At 56.4% G+C, this 12309-nt stretch overlaps 3 protein-coding genes across 3 annotated transcripts; 1 reads left to right on the forward strand and 2 right to left on the reverse strand.

Moving 5' to 3' along the window:
• Window positions 1–901: 901 nt before the first annotated feature.
• Window positions 902–3146, reverse strand: CkaCkLH20_08982 (uncharacterized protein; the record flags this gene model as incomplete). Its single annotated transcript, XM_038891697.1, has 3 exons — window positions 902–1048; window positions 1097–2013; window positions 2063–3146. The coding sequence occupies 3 exons, from the start codon at window positions 3144–3146 to the stop codon at window positions 902–904; spliced, it is 2148 nt and encodes a 715-aa protein (XP_038742984.1).
• A 696-nt stretch (window positions 3147–3842) lies between these two features.
• On the forward strand, window positions 3843–9344 carry CkaCkLH20_08983 (FAD binding domain-containing protein; the record flags this gene model as incomplete). Its single annotated transcript, XM_038891698.1, has 13 exons — window positions 3843–3891; window positions 3940–4198; window positions 4251–4368; window positions 4420–4710; window positions 4759–6174; window positions 6959–7101; window positions 7154–7233; window positions 7280–7787; window positions 7835–7869; window positions 7916–8129; window positions 8188–8261; window positions 8316–8596; window positions 8649–9344. The coding sequence occupies 13 exons, from the start codon at window positions 3843–3845 to the stop codon at window positions 9342–9344; spliced, it is 4164 nt and encodes a 1387-aa protein (XP_038742985.1).
• Window positions 9345–9700: 356 nt separating this feature from the next.
• CkaCkLH20_08984 (uncharacterized protein) lies at window positions 9701–12030 on the reverse strand (the record flags this gene model as incomplete). The annotated part of the gene is made up of 5 exons (XM_038891699.1): window positions 9701–9908; window positions 9966–10163; window positions 10222–10522; window positions 10591–10714; window positions 10765–12030. 5 exons carry the CDS (start codon window positions 12028–12030, stop codon window positions 9701–9703), a joined length of 2097 nt encoding a protein of 698 aa, XP_038742986.1.
• Between the last annotated feature and the right edge of the window lie 279 nt (window positions 12031–12309).

Raw genomic sequence — 12309 nt, forward strand, 5'->3', positions numbered from 1 at the left:
CGGCTGGGGAAATCGACGACGTGGTGTAAGATGATGAAGGAGGGATGAAGTTGAAATTATCTTTTAGGCCCTGGGCGGTAGAACAAGGGAGGGAGGGGGTTGGGGCTAATGACGTGTTCAGCTCAACTACCGTCCAGGTTGTGTTGGGGTTGTCTTCGGGTTTCTGGAATCCTCCGACCCCCGACTGCACAGGTCGGGAGCTTCCGGGTTTATTGGTCGGGCTTAATTGGATTATGCATCATTACATTTGACATTTTCTTATCATTTTTTCCGGGGAAAAACAGACGATTACAATAAATTCGGCGTTCGGCCTGAACTCATTGTCGTCAACTACCCGCGGTGATGATTTTGAGGCCTCAATAATCTAAGAAGACTGCGACGACGCCAGAATTGAGGGCGATTCTCGGATTCCCGACGCACGGAGTCGATGAGCATAGCGGCGACACCTGGCCAACAGACGCGCACCAACTCAGATGGCAATCGTTCATGTTGATCATAGTTCATTGATTCACTAGCTACCTAGCTAACAAACAAAAAAGAGGCTCTTCACGAGCTCTCGTCTCTTCCTTCTCTCCCTTCCCTCCTTCTGCTGCCTTTTTCCGAATCCGAAACGCCTCCAGGAAAGCAAAAAAAGAGGTATATACTCTGACAGTCGTATAAGCAAGGTCGTGGGGGGGGCCAGTAATGTGCCGCCCACCGGATTATTCCTGTGCGAATGAATACCCTGAAGAAATGAACACTGAAAAGCCAAAGGGGGTGGTGGAAAAGCCAGTGGAATCATTCCTCCCCGAAAAGCTCAAAACCCGGCGCGGTGTTTGGGCGTAAACAAGTCCCTCGAGTTCTTGTAAGGTTGCCTGACGTTGGACTTGGGCTTCTCCTTATCCGACCTGCGCTTCGTCTCCTAGATGTGCCTGGGCACAGGGACAGGCGTCTCCTTCTCCGACTTGATGCGCTTGCGCTTATCCTTGCCCAGGCCATTCTTCGCCTCCCGGGTAGCCATGGGCGAGGGGATGGGCGTCGCCTCCTTCTCCAACTTGATGAATTCGCGCTTGACCTTACCCGAGCCATAAGTCGTCTCCTAGTTGGGCTTAGGCACGGGAACAGGCGTCTCCTTCTCCGACTTTCTGCGCTTGCGCTTCTCCTTGGACGCCTCGTTTGAGGCGGGCGTCGCGGGTGAGGCCTGCTTCATCGCCGAGCCGGGATGGGGGACGGGGACGGCGGACTCGCGACGGATGCTGGGCGGCTGGATGGGCGTCTCCTTGGGCTTCTTGGAGCTCTTCTTGGTGGACTGGGGTGTCGAAGCAGCGGGAGCCGGGCTGCCAAGACCGCTGAATGTGTAATTGGCCTTGGGGAAAGTAGGAGGAAGAATGGCGGTTTCCTTCTTAGCAGAGGGAACCTCGGCAGTCGTCTTGGCTTTCTTTGCCTTCTTCTCGGCAGACTGGCTCTCCTTCTCCAATTGAGCCGAAGCTGAGTCCTGGTCGTCTTCGGAGGCATGCTTGCGCTTGGAGGCCTTTGTGGCCGCACCCTTCTGACTCTTCTCGGTCTTGGAGCCAACACTCGAGATGGACTCGATACTATCGCGTCTCTTCTTGCTCTTCTTCTCCTTCTTGGAGACCAAAGGCTGCGAGTCAGGCACCTCGATGACGGTGGACTGAGAGTCCTGGACAGCGTTGCGACTCGTCTTGGACTTTTTCTTGTCCTTCTTTGAGCTCTTGGGGGTGGGCTCGTCAATGTCCATGGCATCTTGCGACTGCGCAGACGCGGCCTTGGACTTCCTGGAGCTAGACGGGGCAGGGGCCGCAGTCATATCGACATCTTCATCGTCTGACGAGGCATCGGCGCCAATCGTGCCCATGGGTGTATCACTGGTGACGCCAATGGGGCGGAACCGGGCTCTCAGATTCGGGGGCTGCGGGCGTGGCGCATTTGGCTCAAGAGCGCGCTCGTTCACACGGGGGTCGCCGATCTGCATAACGCACTTGAAGTGCCAGACGTTGTCGACCTTTTGGGAAGCTTTTTGGTGTTAGCAACAGTCGGAGGGTGCAGCTGCTTCCATACATACCTGAACCATAGCGGGTTCCCTTCTTATCGGGGATGAGCAACTGGTACGACTTGCTGACGTCGACATCGTTGTCGAAGCTGACAGTGTAGTCCTCCGAGTTGTACTTCAGGACAGGTTGGCCCTTCTTGACCTTGTCCATGTTGATCTCGGTCTTCTCGATGACGTTGATGGGAACCGAAGCCGGGGCGGTGAAGTACCAGAGTTGCTTGCCTTCGAGCTTGGCTTTGGCGAAGAAGTCGGCCATATCCTTGCCGTCCTCATCGCCTTGCGCCTGTCTGAGCTGGAAATTCTTGCCGACGAAACCAGGGACATTGAGCTGATTGCTGTTGCGCTTGTTGGCGACAGCCGATGGTGCGTTTGCCTCCTCGTTAGACTCGTCTTCATCAGAACTGTCTTCCTCCTCCGGGCTCTGCTTCTCGTTGTCGCTATCATCAGAGCTCGACTCGCTCGAACTAGTCGAAACTCTCTCGGCCGATTTAGCGCCATTGACAGCACGCGTGCTGGCGGCCTTGGGTGCAGGCTTTTTGGCAGGCTTGCTCGTCTCCTCGGCCTCGCTTTCCGAGTCGCTATCCGAGTCGCTAGTGGAAGTGGAAGTTGAAGTGGACTGCTTGGAGGCGGCCTCGGCCTTCTTGTTCTTCTGGTCAGGCTTGTTGTTGGCCTCGCTGTCGCTATCGCTCGAGTCCGAGTCGGAATCAGCCTCGGCTTCGGGGGAGGAGTCTTCGTCTTCGGATGAGCTTTCGGGGTGAACCGGGGCCTTCTTCTTGGTGGCAGCAACCTTGCGCTCGACGTCGCTATCGGCAACCTCATCGTCTTTGCCACGCTTGGTCTTCTTCATAGGGGTACCGGCAGCCTTCTTGGGGGAAACATGGCCATTGAGCTTGGCAATGAAGTTTTCAGTGGGCTCGGCATCGCTGTCGCTGTCGCTGTCGCTAGACTCTTCGTTGGAATCATCGGCATGAACGTCGATCTTGTCGTTGGTGGTCTTGGCTTTGGCGCTCCGAGCAGGTCTGTGGGAAAGATCTTGGCTACCCTTCTCCAACAGAGCGTTCAGCGAGTGAACGCCGTCGAGCTTGCGTGACGACATTGTGACCGGTTGTGGTGTGAACCTGACCCTTTTCGCAGGTGTCGTGATGGGAGATTCCAACTTGGGCGCGACATGAATTTTTTGCGCCGCCAGGATGGCACGGGCTGCAGGTCGCGCTAGTGGGGTCGCGGTCGCGGCAGCGGCAGGCGTGGTGGGCGTCTTCGGTGAGCGCGCCTTCGGCTTCGGGGTCCTTGCCCCGCAAAAAGGATTTTCCCTCATTATCGTCAAGCCTGTCAGGTCCCGTCAGATCGCGAAACTTGGGTATCGTGCCGGCGCGGCAGACGAGAAGATACCTACCAGTCACTGATATCTTTGAGGGTTTTCTCGAGGTATTCTCTGCAGGTATCTCTGCTATTTCCGTTGCCACTGTCCCGAAAAGTCTTACCGTTGAAGACTTGCTGATAGGTTGATTGGGAGGAAAAGTTGGTAAGGGACCCAGGGTTGGCGAGAGGGCAAGTTCGATTGCAAAGGCAGTCGCCCTTTTATTTTTGATTTTATGTTTATTCTTTTTTCCGCCTGCCTTCAATTTTAGGCCTCTTTGTCTACTCTTGACACGAAGAAGGTGCGTCCGGGCTGAAGCAGTCGCTCCTGCCCCTCAGGCAAAGCACCCCACCAGTCGGGAAAGAAAATACCTTGATTCACAAATTCCATTTGAAGCCACTGCTGAGAGAACAGTCCTCTTGAGCTTCAATTACCATGGCTACTCCCAAGAGGCGTAAGATCGAAACCTCTGAAGGCTCTCGGCGTGAGTTATACCCACTGCACAAAAAAGCAGCTACTGACAGCCACAAAGCCATGAGTGCCTTTGCCTTGAGACAACAACTTCTGTCAGGTAGTCCATCTTTATCACCAGCTGACCAACCTGAACCGGCACCTGGATCCCCGGTGTCGACTCCTACGCCAAATGGACGATCCCCTGCTAGAGCCAGGGCTTCGAAAAGGGCTGTAGGAGCTGAGAGCACACCGAAGAGTGCCCAAGACCAGGTTGCTGGAACCGGAAATGAGGTTGCAGCCCCGGATAATGCCTCATCACAGGCGATTGACCCATCGAAGTACGTTTCGTCTCATCTGTACAGCAGGAGTCCTCTGTTGACAATGCGATAGCGCCCAAATCGAATCTGAAAAGAATATGCCCCAACAGTTCTCGACTTTCAGGCCCAACAAGAGCAATTCGCGGAGACATGCTGGCGGTGTCTTGGAGCTGAGTCTCAAGGATAGTGAGGTAAGGCGACTCCAACAAGACTTTCCGAGCCATACTGACTGACATTGGTAGCGTTTCTTGGTCCTGGGTAGCTACGGGATTCGTGTAATCAGCGGTGAAGTTACCGTCGCAGGCGCAAACATTCGATCTGCAGACGGTATGAAATGGGTTCACGCTCCCCATTGCCACGGAATTCCCGTCGTGCGCTGTTCGGATGAGACGTCATTAGAGCTCCACCCTCATCCACAGGCTGCGAGCCTTCGCAAGCTGGAGAGATTGTCTCCTCTGTTCAGAAGTTTGTGGCATGAGCCTGAAGAATCAAGATCAAGCAAAAAGAGGGCCACGGTCGACACATACAGAATTGTAGGCCTCGTTCCGTCTGTTGGTGGCCATGACACTTACAGTTGACAGATCTGCACTTCCGATGATGCTCCCAAACGAGCTCTCATCCAGGACCTCCGCTCTCTCCCCGCGTGGAACAAGAAACTGGCGGGACTAGCGAAGGTAAAACAAGACCAGACCCTGAGCGTGATGCTATGCGGACCAAAGTCATCAGGGAAATCAACATTCGGCCGGATTCTCGGTAATCGCCTGCTCACTGCTCCCGGTGCGCAGCGGCTCACTCCTCGTTCGGTGATGGTGCTGGATCTCGACCCTGGGCAACCGGAGTATACCCCTGCCGGCACCATTTCTCTGGCTCAGGTCAGAGAACCGAACTTGAGCCCTTCGTTCACACACGTCGCGACGAGTGAACAGTCGGCGACCATCATTAGGTGCCATTCCATCGCCTCTGTATCACCGGCATCAGACCCCGAACTATATCTGGAGTGCGCTCTGGATCTTTATCACCATTACCAAAACACATGCCGTGGTTTACCTTTGATTATCAACACCCCTGGGTGGATTCTAGGCACAGGTCTCGATCTGTTAACTGAGATGGTCTCCAGTTTCAAGCCGACAGAAGTTATCTACATGTCCGAAGACGGTCCTAAGGAGAGCGTCGAAGGACTCCAAGCGGTTTGCAAAGGAATCTTTACCACCCTTCCCTCCCAACAATCAGAGTTCACTTCGAGAACGGCTGCGCATTTGCGGGCGATGCAGGCGTTGGCTTATTTCCACGCCAAAAGATCAACCCCGACCCAGGTCACATGGGACCCTGCACCATTGACAACACAACCGCCTCTGTTGGTTGACTATCGCAGCAAGAACCGTGGTATCTTTGGCATCATCAGCTACGAGTACCAGCCACCCGCAGAATTGCTCGCAGAGACCATTAATGGGTCGATATTGTGCTTAGTCGAGACTGCGGACGTCAAGGCTTTTGATCGATTGAGGGGTGAAGCATCAACATCTGCCGTGGGCGGTGAGATGGACGTGGATGGACGTGATGTCTCTGCAAACTTGGAGGATTTGGTATTCAGGACACCGGAAGGCGTTCCGTTCATCCCGAACTCGGATGCCCAGACCTTGGACCCTCGCTACTCGCAAACACTGGGCCTGGTTCTCCTACGAGGTATCGACACCGACTCGGGCGCTCTTCAACTCCTGACACCAATTCCACTGGAGCGTATCGAGGCGGCCAAAGAAGCTGGAAACCAGCTAGTGCTCATACACGGAAAGCTGGACTCTCCCGGTTGGGCTTACACCGAAGACTTGTACTACCAGTCTTTCAGCAGCAGTGATGTGGGAAAATACGATACTGTGGAAGTCATGGACGAGGACACGGATAGTGACGACTCAGACAAGGAGCCGGAGAATCCTCAGTTGGCAGGAGACGTCAGTGGAACCCCGTGGATTGAGGTCCTGCAGGGCCACGAGAAGCGTCCAGTAGGCTCACGGGTGTGGAGAGTCCGGCGCGATCTTGGGCGGGCCGGGCCGGGAGCTGATTGAGATGCCGCATACGTAGCGCGCCAATAACGAAAGTCGAATCCGCCTTCGACCTATCATCAATATCATATTCTTGCCTCGGCTGTTCCGACCACGGCATACTCTTCGTTCTGGTTAGTCCAGTCATCCTTGGTGCAATTTTGATCCCCGAGACGTTCCTCCCGGGTCCGTGTACTCCGCAATTCCGTAGCTCCGCAGCTCCGTGTGCCCCGTCCAAGACGGGCCGCCACATGTGAAATGCAGATCGACGGTGTATTACAAGCCGCTCTGTAAGCGGCTACCCCCGAGAAACACAGCTGCATCCATGTCGAGCCATGTGTCCTGCCACTCAGGGTTCTTCCATTACATGCCAACGGGAATTTTCCATCATTTACTTCCCACCTACCCCACACCTATGACGTCCGTGAGTCCCTGGAATTATGAGGATGCCCCAATTCTGCCCCCTCCAAAAGCGCCCCTCCCTTTGTCATGCTTTCTCATCGCTTATACCCCAAAAACTCTACCCCAACGACGGCAGTTCGCAGCGGCCCCTGACTCCCGAACGCTTGCTTCCGAGTGGGGGACGAGCTTAGACTGCTCGGGTTCCCGTCATGGCACAAAACGGCTTCCCGCACAAGGCACCGAGCTGTCTTTGTTTCTTCAGTTGTTTGTCCTAGCTCGGCTTTGACTTAGACTGCTTACCTCACGTTGATTTCATCTTGTACCGCTGACCGACATGACGGAGTTGCCAGAGTCTGAGGTCGATGTTCTCATCATCGGCGCTGGTCCGGCCGGGTTGATGCTGGCGTTGTGGCTGGCCAGGTTGGGTGTCAAGACGCGTATTGTGGACAAGAGAACGGCCAAGATCTACTCTGGACAGGCAGACGGGTACGTGATCCGGCATATATCAGCACCGACTTGGAACTAACCAACACCTCAGTTTCCAAGTGAGGTCTCTCGAGATCCTGGACAGCTTCGGCATTGCAGAGCGAGTATGGAAGGAGGCGAACCGCATGCTAGGTAAAACACCCTTGACCACCACGAAAGCTCTACTCACACCACCCAGAGGTCTCCTTCTGGAACCCCGACGAAAACGGCACCATCCACCGCAGCGCCAAAGCCGTCAACACGATCCCAGGCCTCTCCCGCTTCACGGAATCCGTCCTCCACCAAGGCCGCATCGAGCAGTTCTTCCTGGACGCCATCCGGGACTCGTACGCCGCGGACGAGGAGGCCCTCGGCGTCGAGCGCATGGTCATCCCGACCTCCCTCGAGATCGACGAGAGCAAGGCCGAGGACCCGGACGCGCACCCCGTGACCGTCACCCTGAGGCACTTGACCGAGGAGGAGGCGACGCCGACGCAGATGCTGAGTAACCTCAGCGACGGGCTTTTCAGGAGTAACCTCGCGGACGACGACGTCGGAGATATCCTGGACAAGTCGAAGAGTCGCGAGGCGCGGGATGAGATTGTGAGGGCGAAGTATGTTGTCGGATGTGATGGTGCGCATTCGTGGACGAGGAAGACTTTGGGGAAGGATTTTGAGATGAAGGGGGAGACGACGGATGCGATTTGGTGAGTGCTGTGGTCCTGAGGTGGTTGGTCGGAAGCTGACTGATTAGGGGTGTGATGGACATCGTCCCCATCACCGACTTTCGTAGGTCTTCCGAGACTGTATCATACGCCAAGCTAACGCTTCTCAGCCGACATCAGATTCCGGACGGTGATTCACAGCCCCTATGGCGCTGTGATGATCATTCCCCGCGAGAACAGGATGGTCCGGCTGTATATCCAGCTGAAGGAGGTCTCCGCCGGCGGTGGTCGGGTCGACAGGTCTCAGATCACCCCTGACTTCATCTTCAAATCCGCGCAGAAGATCTTCAGCCCTTATAAGCTTGAGTACCACTATTGCGACTGGTAAGCAAACTTCGACCTCGTGTGTCTAGATTCGGATGTACTGAGAATGACGATTCAGGTGGACGGCATATCAAATCGGCCAACGAACCGGCGACCACTTCAGCAAGCACAACCGCGTGTTTTTGGCCGGAGGTAAGTCTCTGGTAGCCTCTCCATCAATGGGATACCCAAGCTAACGAGAAACAGACGCCGTACACACCCACTCGCCCAAGGCAGGCCAGGGCATGAACATCTCGATGCAGGACAGCTACAACCTAGGCTGGAAGATTGGTCTCGTCTGCAAGAACATCCTGCCCCGGGATGTTCTTTCGACCTACGAGCTCGAGCGCAAGAAGATCGCAAAGGACCTCATCGCCTTCGACGGCAAGTTCTCGAAGCTCTTTTCGGGTCGTCCGGCCAAGGATATCATGGATGAGACGGGCGTTTCTTCGGAAGAGTTTCAGAAGGCCTTCCACACGAGCCGAATGGTCTGTCCCCTATCCCTCTGGCAGAAGATGAATAGTCGCTGACCTGCTACAGTTTACTACCGGCGTGGGCGTCAACTACCAGCCCACAGTCCTGGTCGCCAAGAACCCCGACGAAGACTCAGAGGCCAGCCACAGCCTGAAGAGGAGCGAAGCCAAGAGCACACAGGAACTCGCGACAAACTGCAAGCTCGGCCAGCGCTTCCCCTCGTACAAGGTCATCCGCCAATCCGACGCCCGCCTCTGGGAACTCCACCACAAGATCCCCTCCAACGGGCGCTTCCGTCTGATCGTCTTCGGGGGCGACATCTCCCAGCCCGCGCGCCGCGACAAGGTCAACGCCCTCGGCGCCAGTCTCGCGTCCTACCTGCCCCAACTGCCGACCATCAAGCTTTCCCCGGGCTCGGATCCCCACGGCGGGATGAAGTTCAAGACGGATGCGGATCCGTCGGTGGTTGATGTGCTGCTGGTGCATACTGCGCCGAGGGACGAGATCGAGGTGTTGAAGGATGTGCATGAGATGTATCACCCGTTCGATAGCAAGCTGGGGTGGGATTACGATAAGGTGTTTGTTGATGGTGAGACGTTTTACGAGGAGCCGCAGAAGGCGTATGAGAAGTATGGGATCGGCGAGGAGGGGGCTGTCGTCGGGTTGAGGCCGGATGGGTATGTTGGACTTGTTACTTCGGTTGGAGAGGACGGGTTGAGGGAGATTCAGAGATGGTTTGGCGGTATCTTCCAGCGAGCTTGAGTTACTTTGCGCGAGACACATCCAAATCCCTCAATGAAATCAGCAGGTGTATGTCTTCGACATTAAGTCGGTGAGGTCAACTACAAAAGTCCGGGGTTGATGTAGACTCCCCACGACACCAGTCTATAACACATCCGGCATGCATCTGGAAGCAATTTTTATTATGTCATTCAAGGAAATTTCGTAAATCATGTAGATAACATGGAGACGTCGCCAAGCCAAAGAGAGGTTCCTTTCAGAAGCTTCACGAGTCTCCAACATGTAGGCCTCTTGGTTCTTCAGTTCCAGCAAATGCTTCCGTTGCCAATGAACCGCCCCTGAAGGCAATATATCACCTAAAAGACGGCCTTCCATGGCTATTCACCATCCTTCGTATCCAATCCCAAACTCCGCAGCAACGCCCCCGGCCCCGGTTCCCGACCAAGGAACTCGGTCATGATATCCATCTCCTTCTTACTACCTCCATACTCGAGAATGCCCCGCCGATAACGATCCCACGCTTCCGCGTTTCTCGGGTCCTCCGCAAAGGTCGACTCGAAGAAGTCTGCGGCGAAGGCTTGTGCACTACAACACCGTCAGCATCCTGCCCCTCGACACAAAGAACTCTCGCGGGACGCCTACCTGAGATACGAATAATACCCAGCGTCGTGAAGCGAGATCAAATGGCTCGACTGGACATGTCCGAAACCCCTCCGATCCGGGTTCGGCCTCAAGGTAAGCTCGTCCTGTATATCGTTATACAGCTTCACCTCGTCCAGCTCCCTCACGGCGTCCGTAGACGCCTGGTTATTGACCTGCAGATCAAACCTCGCAAACAACCTACACCCAGTCAGTCAACCACTCTCTCAACACCTCAGCTGCCGGCAAGCAAACTCACAACTGCCTCAAAAACCACAAAGCCCGATTCAACTCCCGACTCTCCGCCAACCTCCCCACAAGCTCCTCGGGGATCTTCTCCGGCGGCACCTCGGCCCCCGCGTGCTCCTCCCTCCACCTCGCCATGTACGCCGGGTCGGCCCGCGTGTAGTGCAGACTCATCGCCGCCAGCTCGCGCGGCATCCAGCACCAGTTCTCCAGCATCGTGCTGGGCGCCTCGCCGAAGTCGGGCTTCACCCGCGTGCCGTGGAACCGCGTGTGGCTGGTCCGGCAGAGGAGGTCGTGCAGGCCGTGGCCCAGTTCTGTGTTTTTTTCTCCCGCGTCAGCTTTGAGATTTGAAGGCGGATTTCGGGAGTGGTAAGGGGTTTACCGTGGAAGAGAGTCACGACCTCGCGATGCTTCAACAACGCGCACGACGACGCCGTCGGCGGCTGGAAGGAACACATCAGGATCGTGGCGGGATAGACCCTCGTACCGTCCCCGTTGACGTAACCCTGCTCACATCAGCATACCCCCCATCTCATTCTCCCGAGGACCAACTCACGCATTGCAGATTCACATTGCAATTCCCACGATACTTGCCCTCCCTCCACAAAACATCCGCATACAAATACCCCACGAACTCCCCCTTCCTCTCCCCCCTCCCCTCCCAAACCCCCCAGACCTCGACCTCCTCCGCCCAGAGCTTGCCCACAAGATCCTCCTCCGGCACCGGCACGAACTCGAGGCCCAGAAACTCGCGGAAGAGGCCCAGCATGGACGACAGCGTGTGTCGCAGCGGGAAGTACTCCGACACCAGCTCGTGATCGACGTCGGCCTCTTCCTGGAGGAGACGGGTGTAGTAATCGTAATCCCAGGGCATGATCTCCTCCTCACCACCACCGCCGAGATGAGCCCTCTTCTTCTCCCGCAGCCTCGCCATCTCCCTCCGCCCCTGCGGCATCAACTCCTCGCTCAGCCGCAGCAGGAACCTCTCAACCCACTCCGTCGACGGCGCCGTCCTCATCGTGACCCGGAAATCCGCGTGGCTCCGATACCCCAACAACCGCGCGTTCTCGTCCCTCAGGATGAGCATCTCCTTGTACACCGGCACGTTCTCCTCCAGCCTGTTGTCATACGCGACGTAAAACCGCCTCCTCGTCTCAGCGTCATCCGCGTGTCGCAGGATGGCATCGCACGCAGCCCTCTCCAGCGGCACAAACACCTTCCCGTCCTCACCCTTCCACCCCGCCACCTCCTGCCTCGGAACCCCCTCCAGCTCCCCGGCCTCAAACCACAACCCCCCAACCTCCCCCCTCAAATTCTTATGAAACTCCCTCTTCAACCCCTCAATCCTCTCCCTCCGGGCCAAATACGCCCCAATCCCCTCCTCCCCCAGCACCCCGTGCCCAGCATGCCGAAACTCCAACCACACATCCTCCAACACACTCCTCTCCTCGTAACCCAACACCTCCCCCCTCTCCCTCACAGCCCGCACGAGCTCGTACACATCCCGCCTCTTCAACCTCTCCGCCCCGGCCGCGGCCCAGAGACCCGCCGCCTCCTCGACGGCCGCGCGGGTGGCCGCGTCGGGCCCGGAGTAGCGGAGCATGGTGAAGACGCCCGTCGCGCCCTGGTTCGCGTCGTCGACCGCCTGCAGCGGGGCGATCACGTTGGCGTACCGCGCGTCCGCGGGCGCGACGGTGCTGGTTACGGCGTCCCGGACGGCGGTCTGCGCGGCCAGGACGCGTTGGATCGTGGGGATGATATCGTCCGCGGCGAGGATTTGCTGTAGCGGCTGTGGTGGTTTAAGAGGCATTGTCGTCGTCATTGTCGAGAATACTTTGTTGCTGTCACAGATGCGAAAGGAAGTCACAAAAGGAAGAAAGGACTCATACAAAGTGATGAGATTCCAAAGAGCAAGCGTTTATATAAAACCTCAATCGATAACTTCAACCAGGAAGCAACTACCTACATCAGGCAGGTCGCTCACCCCTCCCGCCTAGGTAATCAACACCATCTGACGTCCCCCTGAAACCATTCCTCCTTCAGGAAACCAAGAAAAAGCCGCATCACGAGGTCCCATGACCAAGGAACTGTGCCGTACTCC

Source organism: Colletotrichum karsti (genome assembly GCF_011947395.1).
Source record: "Colletotrichum karsti strain CkLH20 chromosome Unknown Scaffold31, whole genome shotgun sequence".
In the NCBI taxonomy this organism is placed as follows: Eukaryota; Fungi; Ascomycota; class Sordariomycetes; order Glomerellales; family Glomerellaceae; genus Colletotrichum; species Colletotrichum karsti.